The sequence below is a fragment of the Eumetopias jubatus genome, unplaced genomic scaffold (genome assembly GCF_037043125.1).
Source record: "Eumetopias jubatus isolate StellerSeaLion01/CBP00866 unplaced genomic scaffold, mEumJub1_p1.0 scaffold_9, whole genome shotgun sequence".
Taxonomy (NCBI): Eukaryota; Metazoa; Chordata; class Mammalia; order Carnivora; family Otariidae; genus Eumetopias; species Eumetopias jubatus.
Window position 1 is genome coordinate 33,406,668 of NW_028274815.1, and position 23,511 is coordinate 33,430,178.

Consider the following 23,511-nt stretch of genomic DNA (forward strand, 5'->3'; position numbering starts at 1 on the left):
CCCTCTCTCCACCCCCCCCCCCCCAGCTCTCTCTCCCTCTTTCAGCTAATACCTAAGTCTCACACTCAAAGATACACACATTGAACTAAATAGCTCATTTTAAAAACTGTGTCAAGATTATAACATTTTGTGTGTGAGAATGAAAGCTGTCCTCTGGGTATTTTTTTTTAATTGCGCCCTAAAAATTAAACTCTATGTAAACAGGAATTAATTCTACTTTCCCACCTTTATCTTGGTAAATGAGTATGTGTGTATCTGATTTTATATAGAAGTTTTTTTGTTACTCTTCTTGTCCCCTAGAGAAAATGTAGTTTGGAAGCAAGAGTGACTTGGAATTGGACTTTTAACAAAGTATCTAAAAATTCCATTTGCCCTGAGAAGGTTTATATCAGAAGAACTGCCACGTGGGTCACTTGTTCTAGGAAACTTCCTAACTAAGAATTCTTACCTTTTCTGGGGGGACAGAGAATTGATTTTTGTAACCTGTTGGTTGTAGTGACGCAAGGTAACAAGCATCCTCTGGTACTGCTTCTCTGTTGTCATTAATTTACATTGTCTTGTAATATACATAAGAAAGACAGACCAAGAAACTGCTATTTTAAGTATGGAGAAAAGCTACATTCACTGTTCAGCCCTATAAGGAAGTTCCACGGTACAGGGCCAGGGCAGGCAATGACAGGAAGCTACTAATAAAGAAGTTTCTTTTTCATTTAGGCACAAAGGGAAAACAAATACCACAAGGGACAATAATTGAACCAGTCAGGTACATGGAAGAATTTTAACATTAGCATTTTTCTTGCTTTTCACACTCAGTTTAATCATGGCCCTTCTGGGTTAACAGAGAGTGTGGGTGGGGTACAATGTGGTTAATGCATGTTCAACAGTTCCAGAAAAGATAAATGGCTGCTCTAGTTTCTCATCTTCTGAGCCGCATGAGTAAATGCTGTAGTCAGGGTCACCGCATTACAAGCCCCCTGCATGCTCATCCTCACCTGGAAAGGCCGTTCAGAAAAGGAACAACCCTGTATGAAGCTGTGCAGGTTTTACGGTCAGGCAGTCCTACCGCTAAATTCTAGATCCAGCCCTATTAGCTGCATGACGCTAAGAAAGTTAGTATTCTCGAAGCCTCAGTTTCTCCATTTGTAAAAGGAGTATGAAAGCACCTAGCTAATGTAGTTGTTGTGAAGATAAAATCAAATGAACACTGTAAGAAAAACAGCTAAAACCTGGCTCTCAATACATCTTGGATCACTACCATCTCTGCCATCGTCATCACCTCCTATACCACCACCATATCCAAAACCATCACCTCCAACAGCACCACCATGACCGCCACTGCTGCCTGGACGACCACCATATCCAAAACCATCACCTCCAACAGCACCACCATCACCACCACCGCCACCGGTACTACCACCATATCGAAAACCATCACCTCCAACAGCACCACCATCACCACCACCGCCACCGGTACCACCACCATGTCCAAAACCATCACCTCCAACAGCACCACCATCACCACTGCTGCCGGTACCACAACCATACCCCAAACCATCACCTCCAACAGCACCACCATCACCACCGCCGCCGGTACCACCACCATATCCAAAACCATCACCTCCAACAGCACCACCACTACCACATCTGCCTCCACCACCCTTGCCACCATCTACCATCACCACCCCAATCACCACTACCCCTGCCACCATCTACCACCATCATCCTCATTTTACAGATGAGGTAAGCTTGAATAATTTCCTCAAAATCACAAAGCTTGGAGGAAACCAAGGTAGAGCTCAAACTTGGGTGTGGAATCCAGGTTGAGGACTCCTTCTAAGTCCATCTTTATCTCAGGGAGTCTAACATGGAAAGTGGAGTGGTCTTAGTTTCAAGGGTCATCGCAGGGCTTCAAGAGTACCCAGAACTCCAGATCCCTCATGCCTCAGGCTCCTGGAAAGACAATATCCCAGGCTGTTTCATTAATATCGGAATCACCAGGTACAGTGAAATTCCCCAGGGTGCTCTGCTATGAACCCCAGCCTGAAAGGCAAAGTTCTGTGTTGGGCTCCGTTTTTGCCCCCTACCTCCATCTCTTCAGCTGTCACCAAAGAACACAATGTCCATTCCCCTATCTGGCCCTGCGGAGACATTGTAAGAAGGAAAGAAACTGTCATCTAGAGCACAAATCCTCAGGAGAAAGGCAGGAAATGAAAAGGCATTGTTTATTTCGCCTGGCTCTACAGTGAGACAGCTGTATAGGCCTGGGAAAAGAATGAGCCGTGGCTGGCTCAGCCTTTGGCAAGTAGATGGCTATTACGTAGGCAGTCTGTCGAGCCAGGAGAGGAAGCAAAGGAGGAGATTTCCTTTAATTCTGCCCATATTGTTGACTGCTTACTTTCCTTCCCAGGGCCTTCTGGATTCCCCCACTACCAGAGCAGAAAGTGCAAGGCCGTGTGGGAAGCCAGCAGCTAAAGCCACTCCCTGCCACAGCTATGTGCTTCCTTGGTCGGCCCTTCCCACAGGGCTCCCCGCTGCGGGCACGCCCTGAGCAGTTATAAAGATCAGTGCTAGTGGGGCACCTGGGTGGCTCAGTGGGTTAAGCGGCTGCCTTCGGCTCAGGTCATGATTCCAGGGTCCTGGGATCAAGCCCCGCGTCAGGCTCCCTGCTCAGTGAGGAACCTGCTTCTCCCTCTCTCTCTGCCTACTTGTGCGCGCTCTCTCTCTCTCTCTCTCTCTGTCAAATAAATAAATAAAATCTTTTTAAAAACAAAGATCAGTGCTAGTGCCACTCACCCGCCTTACATTTGGCTGTCCTCTCTTCCTTTCCTGCCACCTGGCCCGAAGCCGCTTCTATTCTATCCTTGCAAAGATAACACTTAAGAATCACGTGGCGTGTATAATGTAATAGGAGCCTAACGGCTTTCCCATCCCCTCCAGATGAACCTCCCATGAGCAGATGTCAGGAACCATGACAGAACATGATGGAGATATTTTATGGGAAAGCCTCTACAGTTCTCAAGATACTGTAACCCACAAGTAAGTTTCCACACCTCAGCTAGTAAGAACAGAGCAGCGTAACAACCAATAATCCCATGACAGGTGTTAGACCCCCAAGGTTGCTCCATTCAAAAGAATTAAGCATGCCTAAGTCTCTTTCCCTGGGTTACCAGTGTCCTCAGGAAAGAAACAAAACAAACAAAAAGAAAAGAAAAGAAAAGAAAAGAAAAGAAAAGAAAAGAAAAGAAAAGAAAAGAAAGAAAGAAAGAAAGAAAGAAAGAAAGAAAGAAAGAAAGAAAGAAAGAAAGAAAGAAAGAAAGAAAGAAAGAAAGAAAGAAAGAAAGAAAGAAAGAAAGAAAGAAAGAAAGAAAGAAAGAAAGAAAGAAAGAAAGAAAGAAAGAAAGAAAGAAAGAAAGAAAGAAAGAAAGAAAGAAAGAAAGAAAGAAAGAAAGAAAGAAAAAGAAAAGAAAAGAAAGAAAAGAAAAGAAAGAAAGAGAAAATATCTTCCCACTTCACTATTTAGTATAAAATCTGCTCAGGCTTTACCAAGACGGTGGCTGTGCCCTGCTAACTGTGAAAAAAATGGGACAAGAGCAGGAGGTGCAATGAATTAAGGGCTGCTCAAGGGGGTACAGGATTCATCCCTAGAGATGAATAAGTCAAAACCATCCCTAGAGAACAAGCACTAATTCACAAAGTGCAAAACAAAATATTGACCAGTGTTATTAGAAATCTTGTAAATTTTCTTCAGAAATACAAGAGGCAATCTGGTAGAGAGGGGCAAGCACATGAGCTTTCTTTAAAAAAAGTAGATCAGCTCTTTTATTTATTTATTTAATTTAATATAAAACTCGTAACATGAGATTTACCCTCTTAACAGATAGTGCTAATGATAGGCACAATGTTGTACAGTAGCTCTCTAGAACTAATTCATTTTGCATTACTGAAACTTTATACCTGTTGATTTGGACCCCCTCCCCCTTTCCTCCCACTCCCTGGCAACCACCATTCCGCTTTCTGCTTCTAGGAGTGACTATTTTAGGTATCTCATATAAGTAGAATCATTAGGTGTTTGTTCTTCTGTAACTAGCTTAAAGGGGCATATACTCAGATTAATTTAAATACCTTCGTGACTATTTAAAATCCCATTAAAGAAAATCAATGTTCATTGAGTCTTTCATTCAGTTTGATAACCATCCTGTCTATTTAGTGAAATGGTCCATACTTTCAGGTTTACCAAGATACCACTCCATCCTAAAAAACACCACATTTTTCTCTCCGGTTATGGCTTCTGTCCTTCAAAAGCAACTGCAAATATTTTGCCCAAAATTAAGACTTCTCCTAGAGCATCCACCATGTCTTCATAATGATGTATGTACTTATCAAAACATGAGTTATCTCATCATCTCCCATTTTAGAGTATAAGGAGTAGATTTCTTCTGTTCCCTTCATAATAACTGGCCCAGTACTGGGCACAAATCAGTTAGCTTATTAAGCATGTGCAGAGTGATTGATATATAAATTCTTTTCTAGCCTTAACCAAGTGAAGTAATCATCCCCCAATGGAATGGCCTTGAATGATGATACAGAAAAGAATCCATAATTTAAACACTTCAGTGTGTCTGAACTATGACATCTCCTCATTTGCTAAGATAAAACTTCTTTACCTAACTATATTATAACCCTAAACTCTAATTAGCAGTGGGAAAATGAGATTACAACAGTAAACATGGCAATTTGGTTGACATAGTAAACAACCCTGCTGCACATAATCAATTTAGGCTCCTGGCAATACTGAATGGGAAGTCAAAATATTTTTTGGCTCTTACCCTGTCTTATGTTTGTAATAGTTCTGCACTCATGAAAACATATGCATTTATAAAAACACTTCTTGTAGTTATAATTTAGATTTGCAGATGATACTACATGTGATTTGGATCTAAGAAGAGATCAATATTCCAGTCTGAAAAGATAATCCACCAAAGCAAAAAACCATTAAAATCCTAAAATCATTTCATCTAAATTTTTTACATTAGCTTATTACCTAAGAAAGTTTTATGTCAATATAAAATCATGGTTCCATCATTTTAATAGGTTAAATGTAGCAAATAAAATTCTTCTTCCATAAAGTAAATCTTGAGTATGTTGGATTCATATACGTACTAATGGCCTTTCTTATCTAACATTATTTTCTGTAGTACTTTTCATCGTTTCTGATTCCCCCAAAGACACAAAATTATTCTTCTGTTCTGACCACTAAAAGTTTTCTTACTATTTTTGTTTCATCTCTTTTTTTCTTTGTCTTTTTCTTTCTTTTTTTTTTTTTTTACAGTTGGCTGCTTTCTTGTATTACACATTTGTCCTACTCTCTGAACTGAATTGCTCTCTCATAAAGCTAGGTCTTTGCTCCCTGGAATCCTATTCAGCAAGAACAAAATACTGGTAATATAAGTAGCAAAAACAAAGTATTTATTTTCCCTGGAGTATAATAATAATAATTCCATAGAACCTATGTAATACTGAAATTTTATTTCTTTTCTCTTTCTTTCTCCAGAAAAAGCAATATAAATATTTAGTGTCAAACAACTATATTTGTTGGGATGTCTTGCATATCATATTTCCTAAAGTTAATGAAGTCACAATCATACTTGAAAACATAATAGTTGTGGAAACAAAATTAATTTTGGACAGATCCATTTATTAATAAATTATGTTGTAGCTAGGAGCCCCCAGGAAACTGATTTGCTGAGCAATATATTCCATGCATTTTCCAACCTGCATACCTCATCTTTCAACTCTGTATTTTAAATAGGTAATAGTAAATGCTCATGACCTTTTGAGTCCTCCTCCAAAAGTATTACTATTGGGTTATAACTAAGTAATTGAATTTGATTTGTATCTACATTAGTTAATTAACCTAATTATTTTCCAGAATAGTCAAGCTCATGTTAGACCCTGGAAGACCAAACAACATTTTATAATAATCATTACCACTAAACTAGCATCATTAAAAAACAACCATTAGTAGCCCTTCAAATTTGTGGATATCACCTACCAAACCACAAATCAAATTAACATGTTCTTCATTTATTTTTTATTAGCTGTTAACATTAGGCAGAATTCCCTGTTGAAAGTCAAGATTAGCGGGCATGGGCTTAGTATTTGTCACTGATTGAGTTTATACAAAAGCACATGCTAATTGTTAATTATATCGATTAATGTGTTTTGCATTATGATTTTAAAATGTCTTGCCAACAATATACTTTATTTAAGACGACAAGCACCACTTATCACTTATCAGTATCTGTCTCAGATACAGATTTTGATCTTAAAAAAGGTCAAGTTGAAATAATTCAACTCATTTATATAAAAACGTGAATGAATAGGCAAAGATATGGTTAATTATAAATTTAAATGACTTCTACAAAAATAAGATCAGGAATAAATAAGATTAGGAATCTATCTTGTTCTTGAAACCAAAGAATCAATAAAGCTGACTGCCTCTTGATCTCCATCCCTGATTACATTGGACCCAAGGTAGAAATATCTACCTTCCTTAATGGCTTTTTAAAATAGGTAAGATTTAAATCCAGGCTTTTCCAAGCATCTCTTTATGGTCCTCTGGAAAGAATCATAAATTCTGGCTTTGTGCACAACATTAAACAACAACAAAAAATATTTTAATAGTTAATAAAGTTCAGTGGCATCAACAGTCCTCTCTATATATTGTAGGTTTTTAAGAAAGTCACCTCTCAAGATTAACTACGTAATTGGATGAGACATAAATTCATTTTTCAAGAAAAACTGGGTTGAAGTCCACATGGTTCAGCTTCACTGCCTGATGACAGACTCTGTCGCTTGGGTCTGACTGTGGGGACCTGGCATTAGAAACAACTTCCAGAGGAAGAATGATCCATGAAGAAGAAGGAGGAGGAGAAGAAGAAAAACAAGGGACCTTTGATAATATCATGTTTTTCTAGAAACATTATGTTGTAATCCTCGGTGCCTAGCTGAAGGCTAAGTCCCAGTCACCTACACAAATTTATTTAAGCAACAGATGTAGTAAGCATCTACAAAGCTTGTCAGCACTCTATAAGGTCAGGATGAAGACTCTTTAAAATTAAAATTCTAGAAAAAAGAAAAAAATGGAGGGCTGTAATTTTATTCCACTGATAAATAAAATGTTTGACATCTATAAAATTTCGTATTTTAACTTAGTGAATAAAATATAGTAAGAGTTTTATTAAACTAGGAACTAGTGATTGATCTAGAATACTCCTAAGAACACACACATACACACAGATGGCATGCCAATAATTCTACCCATTCTTACCAATCTTCACAAGATATTTAAATTTCTGAAGCTGGAATTTGGCAATATTCCTTCCTTAGCAAGAATTAAATCAATTTAATGGCATAGGGTGAATGTTTTAAATGGAGCTTGGCAGAATAAATTATTCCATCAAATCACTGTCAGTCTTTTTTTTTTTTTCCTTCTTCTTCCTCTTCTATACTGTATCCAAAAAAAGGTTATTTATTTACAGTTTGGTAATGTCCTGGACAGCAGAATAGATAAGGAAAGACTGCCTCTCAAATAAACAAGTACAGAGCCATTATTCTTAACAAAAAGCAAGACCAAATTTTCAGGAGAAAACATCCTAAGTAAAATGAATACACAAACAAGACAAAACACCCATTTGGTCACATTTAAGTGCTACCCTTGTGAGTTCATTTAATAATATTCAGTACTCCTTTAGTAACATGCAATATACTTTTACATGGATTACAAGTGCTATCTAATACAACAGGGTTCAATAACTGAAAGGATTAGAAAATGTAATGAGAAAGAATTCCTAACAAAGGAATAAAGTTTATGAGCTAACATGGTCAGGATCCCATTCAATGCAAGTCCTCTGGGAAAATCCTTCCTTAAGTATGCAGGATATTCATTTGCTTTTATATTATTATCTTTCAGTAAAATACATGTCCAACAAAACACACTTCAACACGTGGAACATTAACAATATAAGAACCAACATAAAATAGATATTCATCCAAAGTTACCCTCCACACATCTAAAGGTGGATATTATAATCTCTGCTTTGCTTGATTTCATCATGATATCACACTCAGTAATTGTTCATCTCTATAATACAACATCAAAGAGAGGTAAAGAGGAAGGTCTCTGCAGGAAAATCTCTTCCCTCTGCCCATTTCCTCCCCGGCTCGCTCCACCCTCCACGTTCAGCAGGAGAAATTTCATTTTGGAGAGAATGTACTTGGCATTTGACATATCACATAACATTTACTCAAGAGTTACCCATTTTTAGAACAAACTGTGTTATATGTACTTTTTTCTTTCCTGGAAATTTTTAAGTTGCCAAAGATTCGACCAACATAATCATTCATTTGAATGTCCTTTGCTGTACTACAGATATCATAAATAATATCCTTCCTTCCTTCCTTCCTTCCTTCTTTCCTTCCTTCCTTCCTCTTCTCGCTCCTTCCTTCCTTCCTTCCAGTTTGGACACTGCTCATTGAGTCAGCTTTCTGGTTTGCATTTGGTGAGTGTAATGCCCCCTCCCAGGCAAGGAAGAAGGAATAGCTCTGAATAGCAGCTGTCATGGCAGAATCATCGCACAACCAGGCACTTGGTGTTACAACATTGGCAAGTGTCACTGTAAAGTGCCAATAGGAAGAGTAAACTGTTCCCAGTTCTTTTCTTTGACCTGTTCCCTGTCAACTAGGATGCTTGGACAGAATCTTATTCTCTCCCCGTTACTGTATCAGTAGGGTAAAAGGGTTTACTTAACCACGGAAGATAAAAATAGACTGGATTTCCATAACAACTATATGACTTTTCCCACTTTGGCATAAGACTAAAAAAAGCAGGGCTGGTCATCAAGTCATAATTAAGCATTAGCATGTAAGCAGAAACATTATCTTAGATTGTCACAAAAACACAGCATCAGATAAAAGCAGCAAAAAAATGTTCCAGGCCGGCCTTGGTAACCAGGAAATTCTTTTCAAAGGTGTTTCCTTTTTGAGCTTTCCCAATTTGTACTCAGTAATAAAGTTGGGGACCTAATGTGATGTTCTAAATGTTCGCTTTCAATAAATAAATAAATAAATAAATGTTCCCTTTCTGTGTGTATATTATGTGATTCAAAATAGAATACAAATTTTCCAACCCATCATAAGCGGTTTGATAAATTGTGTCACAGAACTCATTTTATCATAATTGCTATAATGTACTTAAAATACGCAAAAGCACGGAAGTGAAAAATAAAACCAAATTAAGATCTCTGTATGGAGCATATTGATAAGTGTGGCATAGCAGGGATAGTTTTAAAGCGGTCTTGTATAGCAAATATTCCATTCTTTGTGTACCATTTAGTTTAAAAAAAAAAAATTGCACCCACTCTCCCATCCACCAAGGCACTCGACCCCACACGTATGTATAAAAAAAGAACTTACACAATTTCATCGTTCTGGAATTCGAGCTCTCCACAAGTGTCCTCGAAGTCCTCCCCTCCACCTCTGGCAGTCCCTTCGATGGTTTTATAGGGAACGATAACATTTCCTCGAGCTCCAGATGTTCTCAGTACCTTCACCTCCATAATGCCAATGCTCTCACTCACGTGAGTCATGGGCTCCTCAAAGGTAAAGATGCCTGCATGGTCGTCATCAAAAATGGTCACAGTGGCGGTGGAAGGAGATCCGAGGCAAGCGAGTGTAGAAACATGATTGGCTTCCAGGATGCCATCTTCTGAGGCTTCCGAAGATACTTTAACATTGCTCAAATGCACTAGGAAATTTTCATCCTCCTCAAAGATATCGTCATCGATGATGCCAACTCTGATCTCCTTCTGGGTCTCACCAGGCTTGAAGACCACAGTTCCTTCGGTAAATTCATAATCAGACCCAGCATTGGCCGTGCCATCCTCTGTTCTGAAGTCAACAAACACAGTGTTAGTCAAATCACCACCTCTGCGGATAATGGTCAGGGCGACGGTACCACAGTTCTCCAGACACTGATAGGTCCCTTGTTCAAAGAAGATCTTACTCACAGGGTCATTTTCAGCCACTTCAGTGTTGACCTCATGCATGCTGACAGCCTTCCTCGCCTGGTCGGCTGCATGCCTCTTTAAAATGTTGCCAGCTCCAGTCATCAGGCGAGTAGCTTGGATGCGGTAAAATGCTCGACTTTTTTGCTGCTGACTTAGGACTTGGTAGTTAGCTAGTTCTATTAATTGCTCGATTTCTTTCTCTGGATGTTTCTGCTTGAGCTCCTTCAGAATCCGAGCCATTTCTCGCCTAGCCTCTTCATCATCTTGGTCCCTCTCATCGACCTCCAGAACCAGAGCGCCATCTAAGAAATTGTCAACATGGGAATTGATCACTTTCCCATCCATTTCAATTTCGGTCTTGGAAGATGGTCTATCTCCTTCATGCTCGATAATCATTCCCCTCTGCTTGCCAGCCCGATACCTCTTGTAGACATACTTGTAAAACAGAAGCCTCCTATCTGCTACCCAGGCGAACACGACACAGATGGGAAAGAAGAAGAAGGTAAGCAAACCTTCCCAGACCTCCACAACCCCAGGAGAGATGACAGACAAAATAATGTAAAGCCAGGTATAGGCAAAGATGCTCCAGGCTGCTGTCACAAAGAACACACGCAAATGCTTAATCTTCCTTGTCTCTCCATCTGGGACCACGTAAACACAAAGCGCGATAATGATGAACATATTGAACGCAGCACTTCCCACGATTGTGCTAGGACCCAAGTCTCCTGCAGTGAAGTTATGGCCACACACTTCAATTACTGAAAGGAGAATCTCTGGAGCAGAAGATCCCAGGGCCATCAAGGTCAGGTTGGAAACGGTCTCATTCCAGATCCTCACAGTGGTCTTGGTGGTCTCTCCATTGGGTTTCTTTATGGTTATTTCTTTTTCTTGAGATGTGATGACTTCTATAGAGGACATGAACCGGTCGGCAATGATAGAGACTCCAAGAAACATGTAGACCATGGCCACAAAATACACAGTAGCTCTAGCAATTTTGTCTCCAAAGGAAGGGTCTTGGGGCTCCCAAATGGGTAAAATCACCCCTTTCTTACAGTAATATGAGCCAGTACACTCGCCGGTTTCATTGCCTTCTCCTTCCATTTCTGTCTCAGCACTTACAAGGTCCACGTGGGAAAATAAGAGAGCCACAATGGCTAACAGATGACATCCCATCGAAAAGGTAGGTGAGAGTCTTAACGGCAGCATGTTGTACAACGGTAGACTTCCAAGTGTCCCAACCTACTGGTAAAAATAAGATGGAGGGAGGGTGGGGGAAAAAAAATCACATCATCAGAGCCAGATCCAAAACATGACCAGTTACTGATTTTTATTGCTTTTACCAATGATTTGTTTATATTTGACTACCATAACACCTATAGTGAATCATTATTCTAAGTATCCATCAGCGATTAAGCAATCCTTTGTACAATTTATAACTCAATCTCTCCGTGTGTGGATTTTCTACCTGTAGTCTCCATTCACTGAGCAATGTACACAATTGACTTACTGGAAATGAAAAGTTCAATTATAGCCTTGCCTTGTTGAATACATAGTTATGCATGCTAAGAGCCAATGGGGAGGGGGGAACCTTTTGATGCATTAAATAATTTTCTCCTTGTTGCTAATGCAGATTTTCTTTTAAATTTTGTTTAGTACAATCACCTTCCAGAAACTGTTTCATTACCAAAATCACCTTATTAAGATTGATGCTTTAAAGTTCAGACTCTAAAAACTTAACCAGTACAAGGCCTCTTGATGATCTTAAATTCTGGAGCAGACCTTCTACCTCATTTTTTGAAATCATGTCCTATTGCTCCAAACTTACTTGGGAACACAGAGATACCTTCAAGCTTTCTTACAAAGTCAATGGTAGTTGTACTTGAGGGGGAAAAAATATTCTGTAATGCAATCTTTCCGCACACAAAGTACAGTTTTTAAAAGCATATTTTGTTTTTAAAGATTTTATGTATTTATTTGACAGAGAGAGAGAGCACAAGTAGGCAGAGCGGCAGGCAGAGGGAGAGGGAGAAGCAGACTCTCCACTGAGCAGGGAGCCGGATGCGGGTCTCGATCCCAGGACCCTGGGATCATGACCTGAGCCAAAGGCAGCCGCTTAACCGGCTGAGCCACCCAGGCGACCCTAAAAGCATTTTATGATGAAAGCACATTTCCTCCTAATTTTCAGCAAGCCCAGTGCTGCTGATATGTTAGCAGCTGGGCATCTGGATCTTGAAGCACAGCTCCTCACATCTGGGGACAGATCTCTCTTTAGAATCTGCAGGCTGTCCACAGCAGGAAAGGGAGATAACCAGGCCTGGGTTTAGTTGTGTGTTAAGACTCCTGTCTGGCAGGCTGTGAAATCAGCTTTACCAGCCATAAAATGTTCCTTCTCGGTGTTGATGTCATCCTTTCCATGGTCATTCTAAAACACATATTAGTTCTACAGAGGGTTCAAGTGACCAAAAAATACAGGAGCAATAATTCCATCTAAATTAGCTCGTGTGGCAGAACAGCAGTGACCACAAAGTATACATATGATGAAGGGCTGGAGGCAATTAGAGATAGAGCAACAGAGTCACTGAGCCGCACAAAGCTTGGTAAACAAAGCCAAGTGGCGACTGAAAAACCATGGTCTGAATTCACCCACCAGCTCAGGCAAAACGCCACCCCGCCCATACATCACTTCTGCCTCTAAGGCTTGAAAGGTGCTGACAGAGAGGAGGGTCTGCTCCAAGTCAGGGTAACTCTGGCCTGGAAGGCCAGTTCGGACATCAGATAAAGTGGTGGCAAGAAGGGGGTCCTAAGTCAGAACATAGCCTTGTGGCCTGATAAAAAGTTCACAGTGGAGCTAGACTGGAGCCTTCCATAGCCTGGGGTGGTCTGAGAGCCACCCACACACTCACCTACCTTTGCTGCTCATGGCATGCAGTGGAAATTCACTAGGGCCCGGGAAGAACCCCCTGGCCCAGTACATTCTGGCAGACCCTCAAAGAGCCCACCATTTGCCTAAAGCCCCTTTTAGCTCATCACTATGGGTAGATAAGCTCTGACATTTTTCCCAGATGAACACACAGCAGAGGGTTGTGATGGCACAATTACATTCTGCATAAAAGGCTGAAAAATAGAAAAGGCGTATTTCCAAAATATGCAAGATTCATGGTCAGTGAGTCTACTTATTCAGTCACTACAGGGCGTGGGTGGGATCACCACCTAAAACAAGGCAACAGTGAAGCAACCTACAAGAGTAGCGGAAGGTCTAGCTCTAAATCCATCATGCAGCCATTTATTCCATAAATATTTATGAGTGCCGCCTAACTATGTGTTTTAGAATCACTTGCTAGGCTCTCTTCTAGGTCCTAAGAGTTCATCAGAGAATTAAAAACCAAAAAAACACAAAAAAACACAAAGTCTCTGTCCTTGCAGACCTTCTATTCCATCAGGGAGGAAATAAACAAATAAATGTAAATGTCAGATGCTAGAAAGTGCTGGAGGGGTAGGGGCGGAAGCAGTGTTAATTAGGACAGGGAGTCTGCCTGCATGAGTGTGTGTGTGAGTGTGTGTGTGTGTGTGTGTGTGTGTGTGTGTACACACATGGCATGCAGGATTTTATACTGGATGGTTAAGGAAGGCCTCTCCGATAAGGCGACATTGGAGCAAAATCCTGAAGGAAGTAAGAGACCAAGCCTCGTGGATATCTACAGGAAGAAAATTCCAAGCAAATGCCAAGACCCTGTGGGACTTGTCTTTGCATCATCTAGGAAACACAGAGGAACCAGTGTGATGAGAGGGCCATGAGCCAGGGGAACAGGGCTCCGGAGCTGGGAACACACTGGAGATGGATTATGAGGGGCATGGAGGCTACCATAAGGCACTGGCTTCGATTGTGAAAGAGATGGGGCTCGCAGGGAGGTTCTGATCAGAAGTGTGGTATCAGCTGCTTTTCCTATTAAATACATCTTTCTGCTGGTTCCGTGAAGAATAGAGTATAGGGGTAAGGGAGGAAACAAGAAGACCCGTTTTTGCCTTTTATAAAAAAAAATCTGAATTATAAATGATCCTGATGCCTGGCAGGTATAAAAAACGATACAGTAGAGATCTCAAATTTAGAAGAGGAGAAAGAAACAATTTGTAGTGACCCTTTGGAAGATTTACAACTTCAAATGTCTTGGGAACCTGTGAGAATCAGAAAGGTTAAGTATTTGCTCCCAGGGAGTAGGGAAAAGAGAGAGTAAACACAGAACAGAGATTCCAACCTGTGCCTGTCTCTAGGACTGATATAATCAACCACTTCCTTCAAATTCCTGCCAAATCTCATCCTTCCATTTTCACATTTTAGCCAAAATGAGCTTCCTGAAGCACAGATCTGACTCTCTTACTCCCCCTTAAAGCTTTTCATGGGTTGCCTCTTGCCCTAAAACCAAACCCAATCCCCTCAATAGGCTGTTCAGACCTTTTAGGATCTAGCCTCTGAGTTCTAGAATATGGAAATTATTTCCATTCCCTGACCACGACAACACTTTCTTACCTCCAGGGCTTTGAGGATTGTGTTTCCTGTGCCCCCAATTATTTTGTTTCTTAGAAGCAAATGTCAAAATCTCACAACAACGAATCATGGTCAGTTGCCCGAGAGAGTAACAGTAGGTTTAATTCATAAACATGATAGCAGACACTATGCTAAATTCTTTATATGTAGTATTATACCTAATACTTAACACTAGCCAGCATTGCTATTTTACACAGCTCCTGGTGTTGTCATTTCCATTACGGCCCATGAGAATGGCACCACCTGGAGTTGTGCAATGCACAGTGCCCTAACAATGACCCTATGCAGTAGATATTATTAGCCCATTTCGGAGATGGGATCACTGAGGCTCAGACAGGTTAAGTGCTTGTTGGAAGTCAGACAGATAGGAAACTCCTGAACTAAGATCCAAACCCTGGTCTGTCGCTAAGACTGATATTATTAACTGCCCTATAAGAGCATCCCTGATAGTGTATGAAGTCATCTCAGAGAGTATTGGATTTGGGCTCGGACTGGCCTATTGGCAAACCTCTTGGTTTCCATGCAGGGTAAGGAGGGCCTCAGTAGCAAAAGTCCCATGGAAGGTTTCCAACAGCCTGGCTTTTATCTTATGGATTAGAGACTCCAACAGACAGGCATTGACAGCTGTGATGTAACGTGTGGGCTGGCACGCTCCTAGAGACAGCTGCCCTTCACCTGCCAGGTTTTTAGCAATTACCTGGCCACCTCTTCCTGCACACATTCTCAGGAAAATCTCTTAGGTCAGCCAAAAAAAGAAGCCCTCCCCCAACCTGCATTTCGCAGTTGCTCTTGGCCAAAAGGGTACAGATGTCTAAGAGTGGATGCATCTATAAAAATTCCGATCAGAGAAAAAGGAAGGGGCTTTCTGAGGTTAAGTCCAAAACATCACAATTATATTCAAAAGGTGGTAGAATTATAATTTGTGAAATCAGTGGACACAAAACACTAATACAGGTTTTAGGCAATGCAGCAACTGGAAAGAATTCTCTGGACTTCAGTTTCTTTCTTTATTAAATTAATACCAAATTCAAATGTTTGGGAGGAGGGGGGGGACAGATATCATCTAAATGAAATGGCCCTCTTCATTCTTTCCTTTCAGGATCTTTTCTCCATCATCAGATTCAAGCAGATCTACCTGACCCTCCCCACTGTCTCCTCAACTGTGTATTTCCATAAAAATTCAGCAGGAAATAAAGGCTGCTACTATGTTGTTCTGCTGCCTGGCTTTTTTTATATTCTGCCCTGGTCTCCTGAACTCTGTAAGGGTAGGCTGGTTTTCACGGTGCTTTCAGATCAACTCTTACGTCCTCAGCCAGTTCTTGCTTAGGAATAGCCATTGTGTCATCCAAATGAGGCTTCAGCACCATAGCAAGAAGACCCAGATTGTCTTCTGCTCACTATTTATTTTGAATCCATGCACCTGCAAGACAGATTTTTGGCAAACTGCCTTTGTAAAGCATGAGGAAGAGCCCCCCCCCCACCCCCTGCGGAGGCCTGAAGAGTCATCAGGCTGCAGAGCAATGGGTTCCTTGTGGGAAGCTGGAGCCAGGGTTGACCACCAAGGAGGACCTGGCTCGGAGAGAAGAAATACGCTTGGCATTCCCGCCAGCCCCAGGCGCAAGGCGACCGAATCTCATTCTATTGATTGTCAGCTGGGGTGATTCAAAGGAACTCCTTGACTCTCCCTCATCAGGACCTGGAATTCCCTTCTATGTAATTCTTGCTGACTGAAAGCATCAAAGCAAAGCCATTAATTTGTTTCTAAGGCAACATTAAAGCAACCCTAAGTTCTTATCCACTACCGAGACAAGCACTTTCGAATGCTTTTAGACAAAGAGATGATGCCAGAGGATGACTTTCCTTACCTGACCATCCATCTAGGGTGCGAATTACTGGTCTGGCCAACAGACTGTGACCCCGTGTTACAATGGAGCTCTCTTCCCACAAGGACTCTCTGCTGTTACTTTCTTTTTATTTTCAAAGAGAGAATTTCCTCTTTGTTGCTTAATAAATTGGGACAGGTCCTCTAGAGTCCAGGCAGCGAGAGGTCATTTAAGGGGCTCTCGCCGTCTGGTTGAACGTATGAGACTCCAGTCAGGATCCTGTGCCGTGGCAGGAAACACTCACCTCATTCATCAAAGGAAGACACTGGGGTGGTGGTCAGGCAATGCGGCCAAAAACAGAGAGATGAATTTAGGATTTTAAATAATGAAGAACTTACTGAAAAGTCATGAGATGTAATCCATGGCCCTTTACCCTACTTTGTTTTTCTGTGTAGAACTTCTTCCTCTTTATGTGCTAATATAATTTATCTCATGGTTCTGTTTATTGCCTTTCTCTCTCTGATAGATGTAAACTCCGTACAGGAGGAGATTTCTGTCTCTATCTCTTTTGTTCATTGATGGATCCCCAGTTCCTGGAACAGAATCTGGCACATAAATGATACATAGCACCTGCTTATTGAATGAATAAAATAATTCTCATCAGGTCATGTGCTGACTCACCAAATCTCTGAAGGTGAATCAGAATCTGGGAGCTGGGACTAGGCATTTGCATTTAAAAATGTGCCCTGCGTGAAGCAGACACCCCTAAAATGAGCAGATGCCAGTATCACACTGAAAAGCCAATGGCAGTATTAAATGGAGGAGAGGAAATGTGATGCAGGCTTATGGGCAGAGAACCTCAGGCTGGAAAAACTGACCTCCAGCATAGAGATGGGGCTCTGACATTTCCCCCAGCAACCTGGGGGCGGGTCCTCCTCCATGAGCCCTAGCTTGCTGATTTCTTTTGGAATGCCAAGTTCATCTGCTCTGTTGAGAGGGTCGGGATATTTCAGACATCCTCAACAAAGCATATCTTCTCCCTCCAGTGCAATAAGAAGACATCTGGTCAAGCACCAACCAAAAATGAGCTCCATTATAGAAGCCTCATAAAAGGGAAAGTGCATCACGAATTTAAATTTATCAACTCTGCATACCGGCATGGAAATAGGAGTAAGAGAAAGAAAGCTGGGGAATAAAGAGAGTCTTTCAATAGTAAATAAATAGAGAGGAATTCAAAGGGAAGCTGCTCTGCTAATCTTGGGCCAGGACTATCCTCAGATTAATTTTGCCAGTGCCAAGGACAGAGTAAGGGCCCCACTTATGGTCATAAATTGGCATTTATGACAATAATGACTGAAACCATTGACTGAGCACTTGCTTTGTCCCAGGTGCTTCACTGACTGCTTTGCATTCACCGTCCCTAACCTTTCTAACAATACCGGAAGGAGGTATTATTGTTCTCATTTTAGAAATGAGAAAAATAAATGGTTCATAAAAGTAAACTGACTGACATTGTACAAACAGAAGGGAACTAGGATTTTGATCCAGGCACTTCGCGTTAATTATGCCATCGCGCTTTCCAAAATGGCAGCATCTTTTTATTTGTTTTCGCTACCTAGGTGAACAATACTGTTCTCTGGTAGCAGAGAGCTCCCTACTTAGATACTTAGTGCAGAATAACCTTTCCATGCTGCCCTGCTTTCCCCCTGAATAAATGCATGTCGTTTGCACTACCTTCTCAAGAGCCTTCATGTTTGCCTCTCCTGTCTCATGCCTCCCCACCCGCTGAGCAAGGGTTTTGTAAGCACTCCTATTCATCACTGTAGCAAGGGAAAGATGATCCATTTGGGGGATCATCAGCTAAAATCTGAGGTCTGAAATCACTCCAAAGTCGTGTAATAATCTCAAGGTTTTTCCATTTGGTCAGGAGAAAGGAAAATAGAGAAAGGAATCCTAGCAGTGGGTAAGCAAAATTAAAATAAAAGATGGGTGGAGTTGGGGAGAATGATACTGAATTTTAGCATAAGAAGTGAATACTTTGCTCTAATAACAATAAATCAGTATTTTTTTTTTCAAGAATTTCAGCAGAGCTCACAAATCTGCTGTCTTGGGGTCAAGACTTTTTTTTTTTTTTTTTTAATTTTAAACCAGTAAGTAATTCAAAGTGACAGGAAAACAACACATTCATTCATGGTTGTGTCTGCCAAGCTTTCTTAGCCACTCACATATGCCAGATACTGTCTTAAAAAGATGAATAAGATAATATCCTCCAAGAAGCTCACATTCTAGTGGGGTATTACAAAAGTCAAGGTGTGAGTCTCCTTTCTGGTACAGAACTCTTTCATTTCTAGAGAATCCCAGAAAAGGAGAGACTTTCTGGGCATTCAGAGAGTGAGATCATGGGTACACCTTGACACACTCAAAGTGACCACCTCATTCCCAGGTTAACGCACCTGAGCTCTTGGGTTAACACAACCAGGTTTCTAGAAACCTCAGACTGCTCAGCCTATAGTTCTACCACCCAGGGTTTTCAAGTGTCATGAACTCCCGGAGTCAGGGCCTTGGATCACCTTGTCTGTACTCTGTGCATCTTTCAGGAGCCTTGTGATGGACAATAATAACTATTTCAGATAATAATTTGTCACCATCCACTCTGAAGAGAAAGAGCCACCTTTCTTTGATGTCTGACCTTACACACTGGGAACTAAAAAATGAGGTCACATGCATGCATTTATATCTGGGTCACCAAAAAAGATTTACTACCTAAAAATATTTTCCACACTAGCTTGTTGACATTTAACCTTAAGAAACGTGTGTGTGTTTTTCTGAGTGAAGGACAGCTGTCTCTCTATTTCTACTTCTAGAAAGTGAACCAGTCATTTATTCATCAAGCATTCATTGAGTGGCGTCTGTGCGCAAAGCACCAAACCAAACGCTGAGGGGCTTACAAAGATAATTGCACCTGTGCCTGATGAACTGACAGTGTTCAAGCAACTCAACTATTTACTCAAATGGCCATGAGTACTAGGAAGGATATGGAAGATTCCCTAGAAGGAGAGGATTGGAAGGATGATGAAAGCTAGAGAGAGTGAGAGGACATTCCAGAAGGAAGGAATGATGTGCATAAAGGCATAGAGTGCTGCTTCTTCAACTTAAGTTCACCTAAGAATCACCTGGGAAATTCATTAATATGCAGATAACTGGGTGCTACCATCAGATGTACAGTAGCTCTAAAGAGGAAACCCAAATTTGAACTTTAGTAAGCACCCCAGCTGATTTGATATAGGCAGTCTTGGCACCACCCCTTAGGGGCACTGGCATAAAGGGCAGAACTGGGTAGAGAGAAGAAGGGGCATGGGGTATCTTTAGCAAATACAGACTGCAGAGCACTGAGACAAGATGCTTGACCAAAGGTAGTGCCTAAAAATTAGAAGATAGTGTTTCTTGCCATATCAGTAAAACGTCAATGTGAAATAATATATCAGAAGGGCTTTCCTTCTCACAGATTGGGACTCCAGACAGCATCAAAATATGGAGGCCCTTGGTGAGTTGGGGGGAGACAGGAGGGCGGACGATGGAGAAGAATGAACCCTAATGGGAGATCACAGGGGCCCCGAAAAGAGGAGGTTAAAGCATTGGGAGTAACTTACACCTACTTCATAACTTTGCCAAGGGCTAGCTCTGCCCTCTTTAAATAGCAACAGCTAAGGACTGCTAGGACCCTACATCAATACGTGACAAAGACCCAGGATAAATGGAAGTCTTTGGAGACCTTCTATCCAGGTTCCATGCACAATTCCTGAATAAAGTAGACAGTATGTAGAAACATAAACCCCAAACCTGAATCCTTGGGTGGTGAGGAAAATTGTGCTCTTTAAATCATAGGGTCTTTATGGGGTATCACCACTCCCTTTGTTCACCTCAACTCAAGGGTAAATCTTTGTGGTCACTTTCTGCATTCTAGTCTGTCTCTTGGGACTAGAGATATTTAACACAGAATCTAATTTCAAGCTACATGATAGGAACATCCAGAATGCCTTTTAAAAAAAAAATCTTTCTTAACAAGGAAAATGCTGGTTATGTGAGCAGAAGCTGGTGAATTTCATCAGTTTTTTCCCTGAGTCATTAAGCTTCATCTTCAAGTAGATTACTTTTCAGGAGATGGAACCCTATCAACTTGAAGTTTGTAAGTCTTTTAAATTTTCCTGCATAGTGTCAAATCACAGTCTTTGAAAGAATAAGATGCTCCTGAAAAAAGTAGAAGGAAGAAAAAAATATTTTTTTTAGATTCAAGTTAATAGATGCTCATGTAATAGTGACCCTTCGTCAGTATTCTGTACAACAATTTTCTAAAGTTTCTGACAATATACACAGTGACATGGCTCTAAGACCAGGTATATATGTACATAGAACAAATAAATTTTTTAAATGGAAGCAGCTTAGAAAGGAACTGGCCAAACTTTAGTATTTATAGGAATAATTGAGTAGCTTATAGGAAAACATGAAATTTTTATACAAATCCCTGAGCACAGTTTATGAAACATAGTTTCTCCACTAGATAAAGCATCTAATGAATATGCCCTTTACACCAATCCCATATACCTATATTCGAAGGATATTTGAAGAATCCACCTTCTCTGGAAGAGTTGAGAAAAAAAGTCAGTGGAGGAAGAAATGCCAATCATTTAATTATTTCATTAGCAAGTGAAGACAGTAACTTCTGCCTTTTAAGCAAGGACTGCTTTCATCAATATCAATGACTTACGTGAGAACACTCAGTCACTCATTCATTCAACAAACCCTGAATGTCTATTACGTGCCTGGAGTGGGAGAGACAGGGGGCTAGAGCCATGAAGTAAACAGATACAATCTCTCCCCTCCTGGAATGTATTATGTAGCTGGGAAGACAGAGGACAGAGGTTAATTTGTTATTTCCAAAAGAAACATCATTATCAACTCTGCTAAATGTTGTATAGGCAAGAACACTGTCCTCCAAGACTAAGTAATGGAGGACCTGACCTACTAGGGTATCAGGGAAGGTTTTTTGCTGAAGAAATAACATGTGAGCTGAAAATAAAGATAGTCAGCAAAAAGGCAGGCCAAAGATTGTTGGAGGGCCAGGTCTTGGGTTAAACTTTTTGCAATTCACCTTCTCTGTAATGGGGTTACTCACAGACCTACCTTCTTAGATATGCTGTGGGGGAGGAATGAGATCATGTTCAGAAAATACTTAAAGCGGGGATGGCGAAGCGGTGCACAGGGTGGGTGGGCACCTGGGTGGCTCAGTTGGTTAAGCAGCCGACTCTTGACTTCAGCTCAGATCATGACCTCAGGATTCTGGGATTGAGCCCCACACGCGGCTCCTTGCTCAGTGGGGAGTCTGCTTGAGATTCTCTCTCTCCCTCTCTCTCTGACCCTCCCCCTTCTCTCTCTCTCTTTTTCTGGAATAAATAAATCTCTTTTTAAAAAAAGAAAACACTCAAAGTGGCTTCTGTTATTTTTTTGAGACTTGCCCCTCTGAGGTCACAATCATGTAATTGCAGTTAATTTCATTCTACCACGGTGCTGGGGGCAATGTGGTGGACAGAGGATCATTGGTCCGGGGTCCAAAAGAAATGAGTGCTGGTCTCAGCTCTCAAGTACCAGTCCTGTGGCCTTGGACAAGGCATTTTCCCTTTCTCAACCTGATCTGTAAAACTGGGGAATTTTGCTAACAATAGGAATACCTAATACCCTAATCCCTCAATTTGGCATTCAAGGTCATCATCCATAATACAGCATGTGTCTACGTTCCCAGGTTACTGTCCCTAGTAATCAACTGAGCTACTAAATAAAAATTACCCAAATATGTACCATGTTTTCCTTTCTCATGCTTTTCTATCTGCCCGCCATGATCCATCTTAAATGTCCAATTTCCCTTCATAAAACTGCTTTTACTGCTAGGAAAGCCCCTGAAAGCCACCTAACTCTGCCTCTTACCCCCTTTTTCCCAACACAAAAACTCAGGCCATGATAACTTTAAAGACTTTTTCAAAGGCACACATCTCCGATTTGACAGAGTTAGGCTCTAAAACCAGGTCTCAGTTTCTAGGCCACCTCTCTTTGCACGACACCAACCCCAACTGCTGGGATTCTTCAAGCTCACTGATATTGCCTTTGTGTCTCTCACAGTCTAGCTGTGTGTCAGGAGGTGGTGAACTAGGGCCAACAGGTCAAATGTAGCCCGCCACCTAGTTTTCTAAGGCCCATTTCATTAATTTTTTTTTTACTTTGTTAAATAATTGAAACAATGAAAAAAAACAACGTTTAGTGATGTGAAAATTATACGGTGTTCAAATTTCAGTGTCAATAAATAATGTTTTACGGCCCACAGCATGTCCATTCACTTAAGGATTGTCAATGGGTGTGACAGCTATGACAAGTAATGGTCACGGATCCTGTGGTCCACGAAGCCAAAAGTGTTTACTATGTGGCCCTTTGAAAAACAGGTTTGTGACCTCTGGTATATGTCATTATATGTGTCCTTATCTTCCTCCTCTGTGTGGCAAACTCCCACAGTTAGCATGTTCATATGAAGGCACGCAGGCAGGGACAGAGACTCTCTCACTATTCATCTCAAGAAATAAGAACAAATCCTTATTGAGGACTCACGTGCCAGAAACTGTTCCAAATGTTTTACAAGTATTAATGTATTATTCCTCAAAAAAAAACCCACATGGCTTTTTACTATTGTCATTCCCATTTAATAGATGAGCAGAATGAGGCCCAGAGAAGTGAAGTACCCAGCACGATCTTAAATATGCCATTTGTTGGATCCAAATAAATATTATGACTGTCATGATATGCCTGTTGACTTCAGAGAACTGTAGCCTGGGTATTCCAGGGTCCCTCACTTTGTTAATCAATACCCTCAACCTAGAAGCCAAAGTCACCGTTCTCTTTCCACCTTGGGGAACCATTAGGAGACATCCAGGGACTCCTGAGGCCAGAAAACACAGATGCATTCCTGGAGGCCTTCCACTTGTCAGACAAAAAAGGAAGATGTGACTTTGGTGACATGACCTCAGAACCCTAGATC

The 23,511-nt window shown here is 41.1% G+C and overlaps 1 protein-coding gene across 6 annotated transcripts in view; it reads right to left on the reverse strand.

The window, feature by feature from the left end:
* The window catches only part of SLC8A1 (solute carrier family 8 member A1), a 312,734-nt gene that overhangs the window by 282,091 nt on the left and 7,132 nt on the right, over positions 1-23,511 (reverse strand). For 4 of the 6 annotated variants that reach the window (XM_028117126.2, XM_028117124.2, XM_028117123.2 and 1 more), the window contains exon 2: positions 9,475-11,306. In XM_028117126.2, the coding sequence (XP_027972927.1) occupies positions 9,475-11,273 (1,799 nt within the window). In that variant the 5' untranslated portion in view covers positions 11,274-11,306. Of the gene's footprint in view, positions 1-9,474; positions 11,310-23,511 lie in introns of those variants that run through there. The other 2 variants (XM_028117125.2, XM_088026403.1) reach the window with 2 other exon arrangements.